Genomic DNA, 16,819 nt, shown 5'->3' on the forward strand with positions numbered 1-16,819 from the left:
CCACAAATCTGAGGTACTCCTGGTGAGGATGGTAAATGGGGACATGCAGGTAAGCATCCTTGATGTCCAGTGATACCATGTAATCCCCCTCGTCCAGGCTTGCAATAACCGCCCTGAGCGATTCCATCTTGAACTTGAATTTTTTTATATATGTGTTCAAGGATTTAAAATTTTAAATGGGTCTCACCGAACCGTCCGGTTTCGGTACCACAAACATTGTGGAATAGTAACCCCGTCCTTGTTGAAGTAGGGGCACCTTTACTATCACCTGTTGTGAATACAGCTTGTGAATTGCCTGTAACACTGCCTCCCTGCCTGAGGGAGTGGTTGGTAAGGCATATTTGAGGAAACGGCGGGGGGGAGACGTCTCGAATTCCCGCTTGTACCCCTGAGATACTATTTGAAAGATCCAGGGATCCACCCGTGAGCGAGCCCACGGATTGCTGAAATATTTGAGACGGGCCCCCACCGTACCTGGCTCCGCCTGTGGAGCCCCAGCGTCATGCTGTGGACTTAGAGGAAGCGGGGGAGGACTTTTGCTCCTGGGAACTGGCTGTATGCTGCAGCTTTTTCCCCCTACCTCTGCCTCTGGGCAGAAAGGACGCGCCCTTAACCCGCTTGCCCCTATTGGGCCGAAAGGACTGTACCTGATAATACGGTGCTTTCTTTGGCTGTGAGGGAACATGGGGTAAAAATGTAGACTTCCCAGCTGTTGCTGTGGAAACGAGGTCCGAGAGACCATCCCCGAACAACTCCTCACCCTTATAAGGCAGAACTTCCATGTGCCTTTTGGAATCTGCATCTCCTGTCCACTGCCGAGTCCATAACCCTCTCCTGGCAGAAATGGACATTGCACTAATTTTAGATGCCAGCCGGCAAATATCCCTCTGTGCATCCCTCATGTATAAAAGTGCGTCTTTAATATGCTCTACGGTTAGCAATATAGTGTCCCTGTCCAGGGTATCAATATTTTCCGACAGGGAATCTGACCATGCAGCTGCAGCACTGCACATCCATGCTGAAGCAATAGCTGGTCTCAGTATAACACCTGTGTGTGTATATATAGACTTCAGGATAGCTTCCTGCTTTCTATCAGCAGATTCCTTGAGGGCGGCCGTATCCGGAGACGGTAGTGCCACCTTCTTTGACAAGCGTGTGAGCGCTTTATCCACCCTAGGGGATGTTTCCCAACGTGCCCTATCCTCTGGCGGGAAAGAGTACGCCATTAGTAACCTCTTAGAAATTACCAGTTTCTTATCAGGGGAAGCCCACGCTTCTTCACACACTTCATTTAACTCCTCAGATGGAGGAAAAGCTACTGGTAGTTTTTTCTCTCCAAACATAATACCCTTTTTTGTGGTACCGGGGGTAACATCAGAAATGTGCAACACATTTTTCATTGCCTCAATCATGTAATGTGTGGCCCTACTGGAAGTTACATTAGTCTCATCGTCTCGACACTGGAGTCAGTATCCGTGTTGACATCTGTGTCTGCCATCTGAGGTAGCGGGCGTTTTAGAGCCCCTGATGGCTTTTGAGACGCCTGGGCAGGCACAGGCTGAGAAGCCGGCTGTCCCACATTTGGTATGTCGTCAAACCTTTTATGCAAGGAGTCGACACTGTCGCGTAATTCCTTCCACAGCACCATCCACTCAGGTGTCGACCCCGCAGGGCGTGACATCACATTTATAGGCATCTGCTCTGCCTCCACATAAGCCTCCTCATCAAACATGTCGACACAGCCGTACCGACACACCGCATACACACAGGGAATGCTCTGACAGAGGACAGGACCCCACAAAGCCCTTTGGGGAGACAGAGAGAGAGTATGCCAGCACACACCAGAGCACTATATAACACAGGGATCCCACTATAAATTAGTGTTTTCCCTTATAGCTGCTTATTTTATATATACTGCTCCTAAATTTAGTGCCCCCCCCTCTCTTTTTTACCCTTGTGTAGCTTGACAACTGCAGGGGAGAGCCAGGGAGCGTCCTTCCAGCGGAGCTGTGAGGGAAAAATGGCGCCAGTGTGCTGAGGGAGATGGCCCCGCCCCTTTTCCGGCGGACTTCTCCCGCTTTTTCTGGAATTCTGGCAGGGGTATTTTTACACCTATATAGCCTTCCTGAGTGTAGATTTGCCAGCCAAGGTGTCTTATATTGCCCTCAGGGCGCCCCCCCCCAGCGCCCTGCACCCATCAGTGACCGGAGTGTGAGGTGTGCATGAGGAGCAATGGCGCACAGCTGCAGTGCTGTGCGCTACCTTGTTGAAGACTGAAGTCTTCTGCCGCCGATTTTCCGGAACACTTCTTGCTTCTGGCTCTGTAAGGGGGCCGGCGGCGCGGCTCCGGGAACGAACACCAAGGTCGGGTCCTGCGGTCGATCCCTCTGGAGCTAATGGTGTCCAGTAGCCTAAGAAGCCCAAACTACCACCAGTTAGGTAGGTTCGCTTCTTCTCCCCTTAGTCCCTCGCTGCAGTGAGTCTGTTGCCAGCAGATCTCACTGTAAAATAAAAAACCTAAATATACTTTCTTTCTAGGAGCTCAGGAGAGCCCCTAGTGTGCATCCAGCTCAGCCGGGCACAAGATTCTAACTGAAGTCTGGAGGAGGGTCATAGTGGGAGGAGCCAGTGCACACCAGTAGTCTAAAGCTTTCTTTATAGTTGTGCCCAGTCTCCTGCGGAGCCGCTATTCCCCATGGTCCTTACGGAGTCCCAGCATCCACTTAGGACGTCAGAGAAACACTGCTGTGACGCAGCGTCCTCTAGAGGGAGCTTTAACACATCCCATATAGCCAGAACGAGGGGTTCAATACCCTGAGCAGAAGCGGAATCCCCACTAACGGGATTCAAGTCATCCACATCCTCCTGTATTTCTTCATCTGAATCAGAGCGCAGAGCAGGTAAACCACGCTTTTGTGGTCCTGAAATAGGGAGAGAATCTGGTGTGGAGTACACTGCATTGTTTGTGTTTACCCATCTTCACAGTAATCAGAACAACATACAGACAGTAATAGCAAGCCTGCCCTTACTGTATGTGAGAGGAGACACAGCGAGAGAAGACGAGCACACCCCAGCTATACAGCCCCAGTGACGGTCAGCTTACTATTTCACAGTGAAACACTAATGATTTCTATCCTGTATAGGACACAGAATGTGTTAAATAGTGGCTCTCCCTCTTTGCTACACCATGTACCAGTTTTCCAGCGTGTCTTGCGAGTAAGAAGGAGCTGTGTGTGTTTGCTGCTGCTGCATTAAGCAGAGGAAGGCGCCAAAATGCCGCTGGTTCTGCTCTGAGGTAGCTCCGACCCCCCTAATGGCACCGGAGCTACAGAGATCTTTAAACTGGCAATGAATGTCTCCTTTGTTGCTGAAAAACATCACACAAGTGCTGGTTTAAGCTACCGCTAGCCAGTCTTCCTTGGGGGGCTCTAGTGGGTCCCCCCCAGGAGGGTCCCGTATGCCGCGCCCGCGTTCAGCCGCACAATGAACCGGGGAGACCCCCCTCGGGGAACCCGGCTTGTGCTCACCACAGCTGTCACCTTCAGACATACGTTAGGGGTGTGGCGTGCTGCGATTGCGACAGTTCAGGCGCAGTGCCTCGCTGTACAACAACCTCTCAGGACAGTGGTCCTGCAGCGGGGAAGCGGCTCTGACACCTCGCAAGGTCGGTGACCATCCCCCCCTAACTCCCACGGTGCAGGTATGCTGTTGCCAAAACAGCAAACCAAAAATAATAAAAGTTTAAAAGAAATTGAAGAAAACTCTCTGGAGCTGTGCATCCTCTCCTGAGGCACTTTTTTCTAAACTGCCTATGGGAGGGGGCATAGATGGGAGGAGTCAGCACACCCAGTTAAGAAATTTAAAGTGCACCAGCTCCTTTGGACCCCGTCTATACCCCATCATACTAAGTCTCCCCAATATCCCTTATGGAAATATATGTTAACCAAAGATGCTGGGGTATCTTAAAAGTGGAGGGGGCCCATATGTAGTCTCCCTCTGGGCCCCCTCCTCTCTTCCTGGCAGTGCAGTGGAACTTTAAGCGCTAGGGTCACTAGAGACTCTAGCGCTGTACCAGAGTCCAGTGCACATGTGCAGGTCTCCCAGAAAATGGCGTGGAGGCCATTTTCACAGCAATTTTCCTACTACATAGGTAAAACAGTGGGAAAATGGCAGCAACACCATATTTACAGTGATCTGTGCAGCGCTGCTACTACCGACGCGGACTGTGGTATGGTAAGTATTCAAGAAATGGGTTCAGGGTGTGCACCCATTATACATACGCCAGTGAAAAGGTGTGTATAAACATTTTTATATTCTCTCATTCATTGTTTTTTTTCTTCTTCTGTTAATATCGCTGCAAAACATTCAACTTACTTTTCATCTCTTGGCCCCCGAAATCTCAGATCCTCAGGATCTCTGGAATACTGCTCCTCAGGATGTCTCCTGCCTTCCCAGCGACCTGAATCTCTACTATCCCGATCAGGAAAATCTCTGTGATTGGATGCAAACTGGGGGCCAGAACCACCACGCCTCCACTTGTCATCTTGTAATGCAGGTCCCCCGCCTCTCCCATCAAACTCACGCCCTCGAGGTCCATATCGATCGTCTTGAAGGTAATCTTCAGGGCGCTCGTGTGCCTCAGAGTGTGGGCCTCTTCTGTCAGGTGGTCCTCTATTATCTCTTGAGTCAATCCATTCCGGCCCACCTCGGAATGGGCTTGGCTCACGTCTCCGCTCAGACTGATGGTTCGAAGGCCCACGGATGTCACCTGCAATAAAGCATGGAGCAGATATACACATTTTTACACAATATATATCTCACAGCATCAGAAGTAAAATTACACAGGTGTCAAATCAAAACAAGTCAAAGCATAGCTAATAAAGCTTAGGTTTTCATCATACATAGTGTACAAAAAAAAAAAAAAAAAAGTAGTTTACAACATGCTATAGTTCATATTACAGCACACTTGTATGTAAGTATGGAACACACTTGTCTACTCTTACGGAAAATCCAGGACACTATTTTTGGGCGGCTTTCCCTGACTCATGAGAAATAGAGCAGCCTTCCTGCCCCAGTCATCTGGATGGCCTGGGAACAGGACACCACATTTCCCAGTGAATCGTGTCATCGTCCTTTGCTGGTCAATGGCACGATCGCATCAAAGTGGCTTCGAAGATGCATTCTGTTATTATTACATTTTATTTATAAGGCACCACAAGTGTTTTGCAGTGCCGTACAAAGGACAGTACAGGGAGACAAAACTTAGCATTATAGTAAATAAACAACAGAAACAGAGTACAGGTAACTAAGAGCACTACAATTCTCGAGACATAATACAGCTAAGATGTAAGTAGTGAGGGAGTGATCATCGTACTACTAGGGGCTGGTGGCCATAGATGGAGATGAGCCTTTACCAGCAGGAGAAAAAGCGGGTAAAGATGGTCACCGAGTGGCAGAGAGCTGCGGGTGAAGTGTGTCGAGAAGAGGGCTTAGATAACAAGAGGAAAGAGGGCCTGCTCTGAAGAGCTAACAAATAGGATTTTAATTGCTTACCGGTAAATCCTTTTATCGTAGTCCGTAGAGGATGCTGGGGTCCACATTAGTACCATGGGGTATAGATGGGTCCATTAGGAGCCATGGGCATTTTAAGAGTTTAATAGTGTGGGCTGGCTCCTCCCTCTATGCCCCTCCTACCAGACAGAGTCTAGAAACTGTGCCCGAGGAGACGGACAACTTGAGAGAAATATTTTACACAGATAGTGGCGGGATTCACACCAGCTCACACAAATAAGGCAAACCAAGCTAAGTAGCTTGAAAACTCAGCGAAAGCGGAATAACATTATTGAACCAAGTAACAACGCAGTACGTAACTAAGAACAAAGCAGTACTAAACCAAGTAACCACTGCAGGACAACGAAGCACTGGGCGGGCGCCCAGCATCCTCCACGGACTACGAGAAAAGGATTTACTGGTAGGTAATTAAAATCCAATTTTCTCTTACGTCGTAGAGGATGCTGGGGTCCACATTAGTACCATGGGGATATACAAAAGCACCCAGTATGGGAGGGAGAGCGAGGAGGCTCCTGCAGAACTGATTGACCAAACTTTAGGTCCTCAGCGGCCAAAGTATCGAACTTGTAGAACTTAGCAAACATGTTCAACCCTGACCAAGTAACCGCTCGGCAAAGTTGTAAAGCCGAGAACCCCCGGGCAGCCGCCCAGGAAGAACCCACCTTACGAATAGAGTGGGCCTTAACAGATTTTGGACACGGCAATCCTGCCGTAGAATATGCATGCTGAACAGTGAACCTGATCCAGCGAGAAATCGTCTGCTTAGAAGCAGGACACACAATTTTCTTGGGATCATAAAGGACAAACAGAGTCCGATTTCCTGTGACGAGTAGTCCTCTTCACATAGATCTTCAAAGCCCTCACAACATCCAAGGACTTTGATGTAATCGAAGAGTCTGTAGCTACTGGCACCACAATAGGTTGGTTGATATGAAAAGCCGACACAACCTTTGGAAGGAACTGCTGACACGTCCTGAGCTCAGCTCTATCTTCATGGAAGATTAAGTAGTGGCTTTTACAGGACAAAGCCCCCAATTCCGACACACGTCGAGCAGAAACTAAAGCCAACAATGTGACAGCCTTCCACATGAGAAACTTGACCTCAGCCTCCTGTAAAGGCTCAAACCAATCTGATTGCAGGAAATGCAACACCACGTTAAGATCCCAGGGTGCCGTCGGCGCCACAAAGGGAGGCTGGATGTGCAGAACCCCTTTCAAAAAGGTCTGAACCTCAGGGAGGGCAGCCAATTGTTTCTGGAAGAAAATGGACAAAGCCGAAATCGAGACCTTTATGGATCCCAAACGCAGGCCCATATCCACACCTGCTTGTACGAAGAGGAGAAATCAGCCAAGTTGAAACTCCATGGTAGGAAACTTCTTGGACTCACACCAAGACACATACTTTATCCAAATGCGTTGATAATATTTAGACGTTACTTCTTTCCTAGCCTGCATCAGGGTAGGAATAATCTTGCTCGGAATACCCTTCTGGGCTACGATCTGGCGTTCAAACTCCATACCGTCAAACGTAGCCGCGATAATTCTTGATAAGCGAACGGCACCTGTTGCAGAAGATCCTCGCAAAGAGGAAGAGGCCTTGGATCTTCCAGCAGTTAAGTCCAGAAGATCCGCGTACCAAGCTCTCCTTGGCCAGTCCAGAGCAATGAGAACTGCCTGAACCCTTGTTCTCTTTATGAGTTTTAGAATTCTTGGAATGAGAGGAAGTGGAGGGAACACATACACTGACTTGAACACCCACGGTGTTACCAGGGCATCCACCGCCACTACATGTGGGTCTCTCGACCTGGAACAGTACCTCCGGAGTTTCTTGTTGCCTCTGACATAGCAGCTCTGCTCTTCGTTCCTCCCTGTCTGTTTATGTAGGCCACAGTCGTCACATTGTCCGACTGTACTTGAATGGCCTGATTTTGCAGAAGATATGCCGCTTGGAGAAGACCGTTGTATACGGCTCTCAGTTCCAGAATGTTTATTGGAAGAACGGATTCCAGACTTGACCACCTTCCTTGGAAGGTTTCCCCATGAGTGACTGCGCCCCAACCCCTGAGACTTGCATCCGTGGTTAGAAGGATCCAGTTCTGAACCCCGAACCTGCGGCCCTCCAGAAGGTGAGGCATTTGCAGCCACCAGAGCAGTGAAATCCTTGCTTATGGCAACAGGCGTATCCTCTGGTGAATGTGTAGGTGAGATCCCGACCACTTGTCTAGGAGATCCAGTTAGAAGGACAGAGCATGACATTTTCCGTACTGTAGAGCCTCGTAAGAGGCAACCATCTTCCCCAGAAGGTAAATGCACTGATGAACCAATACCCGGGTATCACCAACGCTTTCTCCACCAGTAGAAACACCCTCTGCACTTCCGTGTCGAGGATCATCTCCAGGAAAGACAATCTTTGTCGGCTCCAAATGTGACTTTGGAAGGTTCAGGAGTCAACCATGTTCCCTGAGCAGATGAGTTGTGAGAACAATGGACTCCAACAACTTCTCCCTGGACGATGCCTTTATTAGCAGATCGTCCAGATATGGAATTATGTTCACTCCCTGTCTGCGGAGGAGAACCATCATCTCTGTCATCAACGGTGAACACCCTTGGTGCCGTGGATAGACCGAATGGCAGTGCCTGGAACTGTGCACTGTCTTAACAGTGCAAATCTGAGATAAGCCTGATGCGGCGGCCAAATCGGAATGTGGAGGTACGCATCCTTGATATCTAGGGATACCAGAAACTCTCCCTCCTCCAGACCGGAGATCACTGCTCTCAGAGACTCCATTTTGAATTTGAACTCCCTCAGATAAGGGTTTAACGATTTCAAGTTCAAAATCGGTCTGACCAAACCATCCGGTTTCAGTACCATGAAAAGGTTCGAATAGTAACCCATGTGTTGCATATGAGGTGGAACTAGAACAATGACCTCTGACTTTTCCAATTTTTGGATGGCTTCCTGTAGGATAGCTCTTTCTGTCAGTAAAGCTGGCAAGCCTGATTTGAAGAATCTGTGAGGCAGGAGTTCTTGAAACTCCAATCTGTACCCCTGGGACACAATATCCTGTATCCAGGCCAGATGACACCCAGACGTGGCTAACACGTCTGAGTCCCGCACCCACCAGCCCGTTCTCCAGGCTGTGCGATCCACCGTCATGCTGAGGATTTTGAAGAACCAGAAGCAGGCGTCTGGTCCTAGGAATCTGCAGGTGCAGGCTTCTTAGATTTTGCCCGACCACCTCTAAAGAAGGTGGTATTAGGCTTGGACTTTTTTGTCTTTGCGGTCCGAAAGGACTGCGATGTTGATGAAGAAAAGGGTTTCTTCGTAGAAGGAGCAGCTGAGGGAAGAAAGGTCGACTTACCTGCGGTTACCATGGAAATCCACGCATCCAACGCTTCCCCAAATAGAGCCTGACCTGTGAAGGGTAGGTTCTCCACACTTCTCCTGGATTCTGCATCTGCTGACCACTGGCGTAGCCAGAGTCCCCTGTGTGCTGAGACGGCCATGGAATATATCCTTGCAATCAGAGTACCCATGTCCTTCATGGACTCCACCATGAAACCCACAGAATCCTGTATTTTACGTAAATACAGTTCAATGTCACGTCTATCCATCACATCTAAGTCCTCTAGTAATGTGCCTGACCACTTTACTATGGCTTTAGAAATCCATGCACAGGCAATAGTGGGCCTTAACGCAACTCCTGAAGCAGTGTATATGGATTTGAGCGTAGTGTCAATCTTACGATCAGCTAGTTGTTTTAACGCGGTAGATCCAGGGACAGGTAAAACCACCTTTTTAGACAGTCTGGAGACAGATGCGTCAACTATGGGTGGGTTTTCCCATTTTTTCCTATCTTCCTCAGGGAAGGGAAAAAGCAACCAGAACCCTTTTTGGGATCTGGAATTTTTTCTCCGGGGTTTCCCAGGACTTTTCAAATAATGCGTTTAATTCTTTAGACGCAGTGAAGGTTAGCAAGGCTTTCTTATTACCTGCTCAGGTGGTGTGTCAGTAATGTGTAACACATCCCTAATGGCCTCAATCATGAGCTGCACCCCCTTTGCAAGGGATGCCGCCCCCCTCAGCACATCCCCATCTGCCGTGTCTGAGTCGGTATCCGTGTCGGCTTGCATAATCTGGGCAAGTGCACGTTTCTTTGGGTATATGCTAGGGGATTTAGAAGTAAAGAGAACAGAACCCGACCAAACTTCCTTAAAACCCGAGTTTCAGTCTCAGTATGGGCTACCTTAGTAGAAATCTGAGATAACATTCCCTTAATGGAAGCCAGTCATTTTGGCTCAGATTTAGAAGTCTGAGACATAATATTACATTCCTGGGTACATGGAATGGATTCCTCTGGAGAAGATACCTCCTATGCAGCATAAGACACAAAGTCCTTGGACATGGTTATGTGAGAATTTGCATACACACACAGGAAAATGTCAGACACAGTTTCTCCCAAGTACCTTCAGAGAGAGACAGAGTTTGGAGACAGAACACACAGCGCCCCAGACACAGTTTTATAAGAACTGCCTGGCGCTGACTGTGTACCCTTAATAGACTACACAGCGAATTTACAGCCTCCCCCCTCTTCTACAACCCCCTGGTACCGCAGAGGATAGCTGGAGTCATGTGGAGAGGACAGCGCTCCCTGTCAGCATTGCTGGAAGTGGATCTAAAAGGAGAAAATGGTGCTGGTGAGCTGCTGGCTGCGCTCTGAGAAGCTCCGCCCCCAAACATGGCACGTCTTCCCGCACTATTTGAAATTTTATACTGGCCTGAGGTATTATGCTTGCAGCGTTTACAGGAGTCCCTGATAGCCTGAGTGACCAGTGTAAGGGTATTTGCGCTGGCCCAGGGTGCCCCTCATAGCGCCGCACCTGCTGTACCGCTAAGCCTTCCAGAGCGCAGTATCAGTACTGCGCTCCCACCCTGTTGCCGCCATTCACACCTGCTCCCCGCCTGTCGGGTAGCCAGTGACACACTCCCCACCGGTCTTCTGGCTCTGTTAGGGGGTGGCGGCATGCTGCGGCAGTGAGCGGTCACCTCGGGTGGCTAACGATCGTCACCCTCAGGAGCTCAGTGTCCTGTCAGCGGAGATAGTGGCCATTAACCTCTCAGGATTGGACACTACTCCCCCCCCTAAGTCCCACGAAGCAGGGAGGCTGTTGCCAGCAGCCTCCCTGTGCCTAAATTACTCTTACAAAAAAATAAAACTAAAGAAGCTCTAGGAGCTCCCCTAGCTGTGACTGGATCTCCGGGCACATTTTCTAAACTGGGTCTGGTAGGAGGGGCATAGAGGGAGGAGCGAGCCCACACTATTAAACTCTTAAAGTGCCAGTGGTTCCTAGTGGACCAGTCTATACCACATGGTACTAATGTGGACCCCAGCATCCTCTAGGATGTAAGAGAAATCTAGTTCTGTTGCACAATGCCATTTGCACCTCCCATTCGGACATTCACCTCCTCTGATCTCCCTGACGGCAAGTGTTAGTTGGGATGAAGGATTCATTGTCAAGTATAAAAATAGGATTTTAATTACCTACCGGTAAATCCTTTTCTCGTAGTCCGTAGAGGATGCTGGGGTCCACATTAGTACCATGGAGTATAGACGGGTACCTTGGGAGCCATGAGCACTTTAAGAGTTTAATAGTGTGGGCTGGCTCCTCCCTCTATGCCCCTCCAACCAGACTCAGTCTAAAAACTGTGCCCGAGGAGACGGACATACTTCAAGAGAAGGAAATACACTACACAGATAGTGGTGAGATTCACACCAGCTCACACAACAGAAAAACAAGCAACCAGCTTGAAACAAGTCAGCAACGGCTGAACAATAGTACTTAACCAAGTAACAATGCAGTACTGAACCAAGTAACAACTGCAGGAAAACGAAGAGCTGGGCGGGCGCCCAGCATCCTCTACGGACTACGAGAAAAGGATTTACCGGTAGTTAATTAAAATCCTATTTTCTGTTACGTCCTAGAGGATGCAGGGGTCCACATTAGTATCATGGGGATGTACCAAAGCTCCCAGTACGGGAGGGAGATTGTGGAGGCGCCTGCAGAACCGATTGACCAAACTTTAGGTCCTCCGAGGCCAAAGTATCAAATTTGTAGAACTTAGCAAACGTGTTCGACCTTGACCAAGTATCTGCTCGGCAAAGCTGTAAAGCCGAGACACCCCGAGCAGCCGCCCAGGAAGAACCCACTTTACGAGTAGAGTGGGACTAAACGGATTTCGTATACAGCAATCCTGCCGTAGAATAAGAATGCTGGATAGTGAACCTGATCCAGCGAGAAATAGTCTGCTTAGAAGCAGGCCACCCAACCTTGTTGGGATCATAAAGGACAAACAGAGAGTCCGACTTTCTGTGACGAGAAGTTCTCTTCACATAGATCTTCAAAGCCCTCACAACATCCAAGGACATTGAGGTAATTGAGAAGTCAGTAGCAACTGGCACCACAATAGGTTGGTTGATATGAAAAGCAGACACAATCTTCAGAAGAAATTGCTGACGCGTCCTGAGCTCAGCTCTATCTTCATGAAAAATCAAGTAGGGGCCCTTGTAGGACTATGCCCACAATTTCCGACACACGTCTTGCAGATGGCAATGCCAACAGTGTGACAGTCTTCCAATAAGAAACTTGACATCCTGTAAAGGCACGAACCAATCCGATTGCAGGAACTGCAGTACCACGTTAAGATCCCAAGGTGCCGTAGGGGGCACAAAGGGAGGTTGGATGTGCAGAACCCCTTTCAAAAAAGTCTGAACCTCAGGGAGGGCAGCCAATTGTTTCTGGAAGAAAATGGACAAGGCCGAAATCTGGACTTTTATGGAGCCCAGGCGTAGGCCCACATCCACCCCTGCTTGCAGGAAGAGGAGAAATCGTCCCAGATGAAACTCCACCGTAGGAAACTTCTTGGATTCACACCAAGACACGTACTTTTTCCAAATCCGATTGCAATGTTTTGGTGTTAATCCTTTCGTAGCCTGTATTAGGGTAGGATTAACCTTTTTCGGAATGCCCTTCCGAGCTAAGATCTGGCGTTCAACCTCCATGCCATCAAACGTAGCCGTGGTAAGTCTTGATAAGCGAACGGCCCCTGTTGCAGAAGGTCCTCTCGAAGAGGAAGAGGTCTCGGATCTTCCAGCAGTAACGCCAGAAGATCCGCGTACCAAGCCCTTCTTGGCCAGTCCAGAGCAATGAGGTCTGACTGAACTCTTGTTCTTTTGATTATTTTGAGAATTCTTGGGATGAATAGAAGTGGAGGGAACACATACACTAACTTGAACACCCACGGAGTTACCAGGGCGTCCACCGCCACTGCCTGTGGATCCCTCGACCTGGAACAATACCTCCAAAGCTTCTTGTTGAGGCGTGAGGCCGTCATGTCTATTTGAAGTACGCAACAAAGACTTATCACCTCTGCAAACACCGCTGGGTGGAGGCCCCACTCTCCTGGATGGAGATCGTGTCTGCTGACGAAGTCTGCTTCCCAGTTGTCCACTCCTGGAACGAAGATTGCTGACAGCGCCATCACGTGCTTTTCCGCCCAGAGGATGATTCTAGTTACCTCTGACATTGCAGCTCTGCTCTTCGATCCGCCTTGTCGGTTTATGTAGGCCACTGTCGTTACATTGTCCGACTGAACCTGAATGGCCTGATCTTTCAGAAGATGTGCCACTTGTAGAAGACCGTTGTACTCGGATCTTAGTTCTAGAATGTTTATCGGAAAGATGGATTCCAGATTTGACCGCCTTCCTTGAAAGTTTTCCCCTTGCGTGACTGCCCCCCAACCTCTGAGACTTGCAACCGTGGTTAGGAGTATCCAATTCTGAATCCCGAACCTGCAGCACTCTAGTAGGTGAGAGGTTTACAGCCACCAGGGGAGCGAGATTCTGGCCTTCGGTGACAGACGGATCCTCTGGTGCATGTGAAGAGGAGATCCCAACCATTTGTCCAGGAGATCCAGTTGAAAAGACTGTGCATGAAATCTTCCGTACTGTAGAGCCTCGTAGGAGGCTACCTTCTTGCCCAGAAGGCGAATGCACTGATCAACCGTTATCCGGGTTGGCTTCAAGACATCCCGGACCATTGCTTGCATCACCAATGCCTTCTCTCCCGGCAGAAACACCCTCTGAACTTCCATGTCAAGGATCATCCCCAGGAAAGACAGCCTCCTTGTCGGTTCCAAATTCGACTTTGGAAGGTTCAGGATCCATCCATGATCCTGGAGCAGTTGATTTGAGAGAGCAATACTCTGTAACAGCTTTTCCCTGGAAGATGCTTTTATTAGTAGATTGGAATTATGTTCACACCCTGCTTGCGGAGGAGTAGCATCATCTCCGCCATTACCTTGGTGAACACTCTTGGTGCCGTGGAGAGGCCAAATGGCAGTGCCTGGAACTGATAGTGACACTCCAGCAGCACAAATCTGAGATAAGCCTGGCGAGGCGGCCAGATTGGGATGTGAAGATACGCATCCTTGATATCCAGGGATACCAGGAATTCCCCCTTCTCCAGACCTGAGATCATCGCTCTCAGAGATTCCATCTTGAATTTGAATTCCCTCAAGTAGGGGTTCAATGACTTTAGGTTTAATATCGGTCTTACCGAACTGTCCGGTTTTGGCACCACAAACCAGTTTGAATAATAACCCTTGTGTTGTAGGTGAGGTGGAACTGGAACAATTGCATTTGACCTTAGCAATTTTTGAATGGCTTCCTGTAGGATAGCACTTTCTGTCAGCGAAGCTGGCAAGCCTGATTTGAAACTCCAGTCTGTACTCTTGGGTAACAATATCTTGTACCCAGGGATCCAGGCATGAGGATGCCCAGACATGACTGAAATTTCTGAGTCTTACTCCCACCTGCCCGATCTCCAGGCTGGGATGTCCAACGTCATGCCGAGGATTTTGAGGAAACGGAACCAGGTTTCTGTTCCTGGGAACCTGCGGGTGCAGGTTTTCGGGATTTCCCCCAACCACCTCTAAAGAAAATGGAGGGGAATTTGAACTTTTTAACTTTAGCGGTCCAAAAGGACTGCATCGCAGACGTAGGATATGATTGTCCTAGTCGGTGGTGTACCAGAGGCAAGAAAAGTTGACTTACCCATAGTTGCCGTGGAGATCCACGCATCAAGCGCTTCCCCAAACAGACCTGTGAAGGGTAGGGTTCTCCACACTCTTCTTGGATTCCGCATCCGCAGACCATTGGCGCAGCCAGAGCCCCCTGCGTGCCGAGACAGCCATGGAAGAAGCCCTTGCGTTCAGATGTCGAAGGTCTTTCATTGCTTCCACCATGAAACCTGTAGAATCCTGTATGTGACGTAAAAACAATTCAATGTCACTTCTATCCATAGAATCTAACTCCTCTAGGAGAGTTCCTGACCACTTTACTATGGCTTTAGAAATCCATACACAAACAATAGTAGGTCTTAAAGCTACGCCATTTGCTGTGTATAAAGTTTTGAGTGTAGTCTCAATCTTGTGGTCAGCCGGCTCTTTTAAAGCGGTGGACCCAAGGAACAGGCAAAACCACTTTCTTAGTCTACTATCGGCGTGTTTTCCCACTTTTTCCTATCCACCTCAGGGAAAGGAAAAGCAATGAGAACCCTTTTAGGAATCTGGAATTTTTTCTCTGGGTTTTCCCAGGATTTTTCAAACAATGCATTTAGTTCCATAGACGCAGGGAATGTAAGGGAGGATTTCTTATTGTCAGTAAAGTAAGCCACCTCTACCTGCTCAGGTACCTTATCAGTAATGTGTAAAATGTCCCTAATTGCCTCAATCATGTGTTGCACTCCCTTTACATATCAGGGGTTTTGGATGCAGTAGCAGAATACGACAAAACCTCTACAGATCTTTTCAAAACCTGTGTTTCAGTCTCATTATGAGCTAACCTAGATGAAATCTGGGATATCATTCCCTTAATAGAAGCCACCCATGGGAGTTCGGATTCAGAAGGCTGAGACTGTATATTGCATTCCTGAGTATGGAATAGAGGACACACACACTGCAGCAAAACATACAGAGTCCCTAGACATGGTAATGTGAGATATATAACATACACACACAGGAAAATGTCAGACACCGTTTCCACCAAAGTACCTTCAGAGAGACAGAGTATAAGGAGCCAGCACACACAGCGCCCCAATAGGCAGTTATCATGATAAATGCCTGGTGCTGACTGAGAAACCTTAATAGATTAAACAGTGAATAACACTCCCCCCCCCCCTCCGCCCCTTCTTTTTCTATAACACCCTTGTACAGCAGAGGATAACTGGAGTGAAGTGGAGAGCAGCGCTCCTTGTCAGCGTCTCTGTAGTGTGATCTGCAGGGAGAAAATGGCGCTGGTGAGTGCTGGATCCGCTCTGAGGAGAAGCCCTGCCCCCTTTAATGGCACCTCTTCCTGCATTTATTATTTTATACTGGCCTGAGGTGTGCTTGTTGCCAACAGTGGATTAGCACCTGTTACCTCAGATGACCAGTGTTAGGGTATTGCGCTGGCCCAGGGCACCCCTCACAGCGCCGCACAACTGTACATCTGAGCCCTCCGGAGCGCAGCATCAGCGCTGCGCTCCCACCCTTGTGCCGCCATTCCCGCCGGCGCCCCACTTACCGGGGCGCCGGCGTCATACTCAACACCGCATCTTCTGGCTCTGTTAGGGGGTGGCGGCAGTGCTGCGGGAGTGAACGGTCGCCTCAGGGGCTTGCGATCAACACCCTCAGGAGCTCAGTGTCCTTTCAGCGGAAATAGGAGCCATTAACCTCGAGGGTTGGATCCTACTCTCCCCCAAGTCCCACGAAGCAGGGAGGCTGTTGCCAGCAGCCTCCCTGTACTCAACAGCTCTTAAAAAATAATACAACTAGAGAAGCCCCTAGGAGCTACCCTAGCTGTGACCGGCTCCACCGGGCACATTTTCTAAACGGAGTCTGGTAGGAGGGGCATAGAGGGAGGAGCCAGCCCACACTATTAAACTCTTAAAGTGCCCATGGTTCCCAAGGGACCAGTCTATACCCCATGGTACTAATGTGGACCCCAGCATCCTCTAGGACGCAAGAGAAATAGAGATGTGCAGTTCAGTTCTTCAGAAATCTGAACTCACTCGAATTTTGCGGATCCAAACCGAATAGAGTCCCAGTTCAGATCTCTCGAGGAGATCTGGTCTGAACCGTGTCCCAGTTCAGATCTCCTGAGAAGATCCGATCCGATCAGTGTCCCAGTTCAGATCATCCCGCAGTTTG

General features: G+C 49.0%; 1 protein-coding gene across 3 annotated transcripts in view; it reads right to left on the reverse strand.

Annotated features, from left to right (window-relative positions):
• WDR33 (WD repeat domain 33) overlaps positions 1-16,819 on the reverse strand; it is a 296,191-nt gene that overhangs the window by 32,224 nt on the left and 247,148 nt on the right. For all 3 annotated transcript variants that reach the window (XM_063915872.1, XM_063915870.1, XM_063915871.1), the window contains exon 18: positions 4,375-4,768. In XM_063915872.1, coding sequence (XP_063771942.1) covers positions 4,375-4,768 — 394 coding nt within the window. The remainder of the gene's footprint in view (positions 1-4,374; positions 4,769-16,819) is intronic.

Source organism: Pseudophryne corroboree, chromosome 4 (genome assembly GCF_028390025.1).
Source record: "Pseudophryne corroboree isolate aPseCor3 chromosome 4, aPseCor3.hap2, whole genome shotgun sequence".
NCBI classification, from domain to species: Eukaryota; Metazoa; Chordata; class Amphibia; order Anura; family Myobatrachidae; genus Pseudophryne; species Pseudophryne corroboree.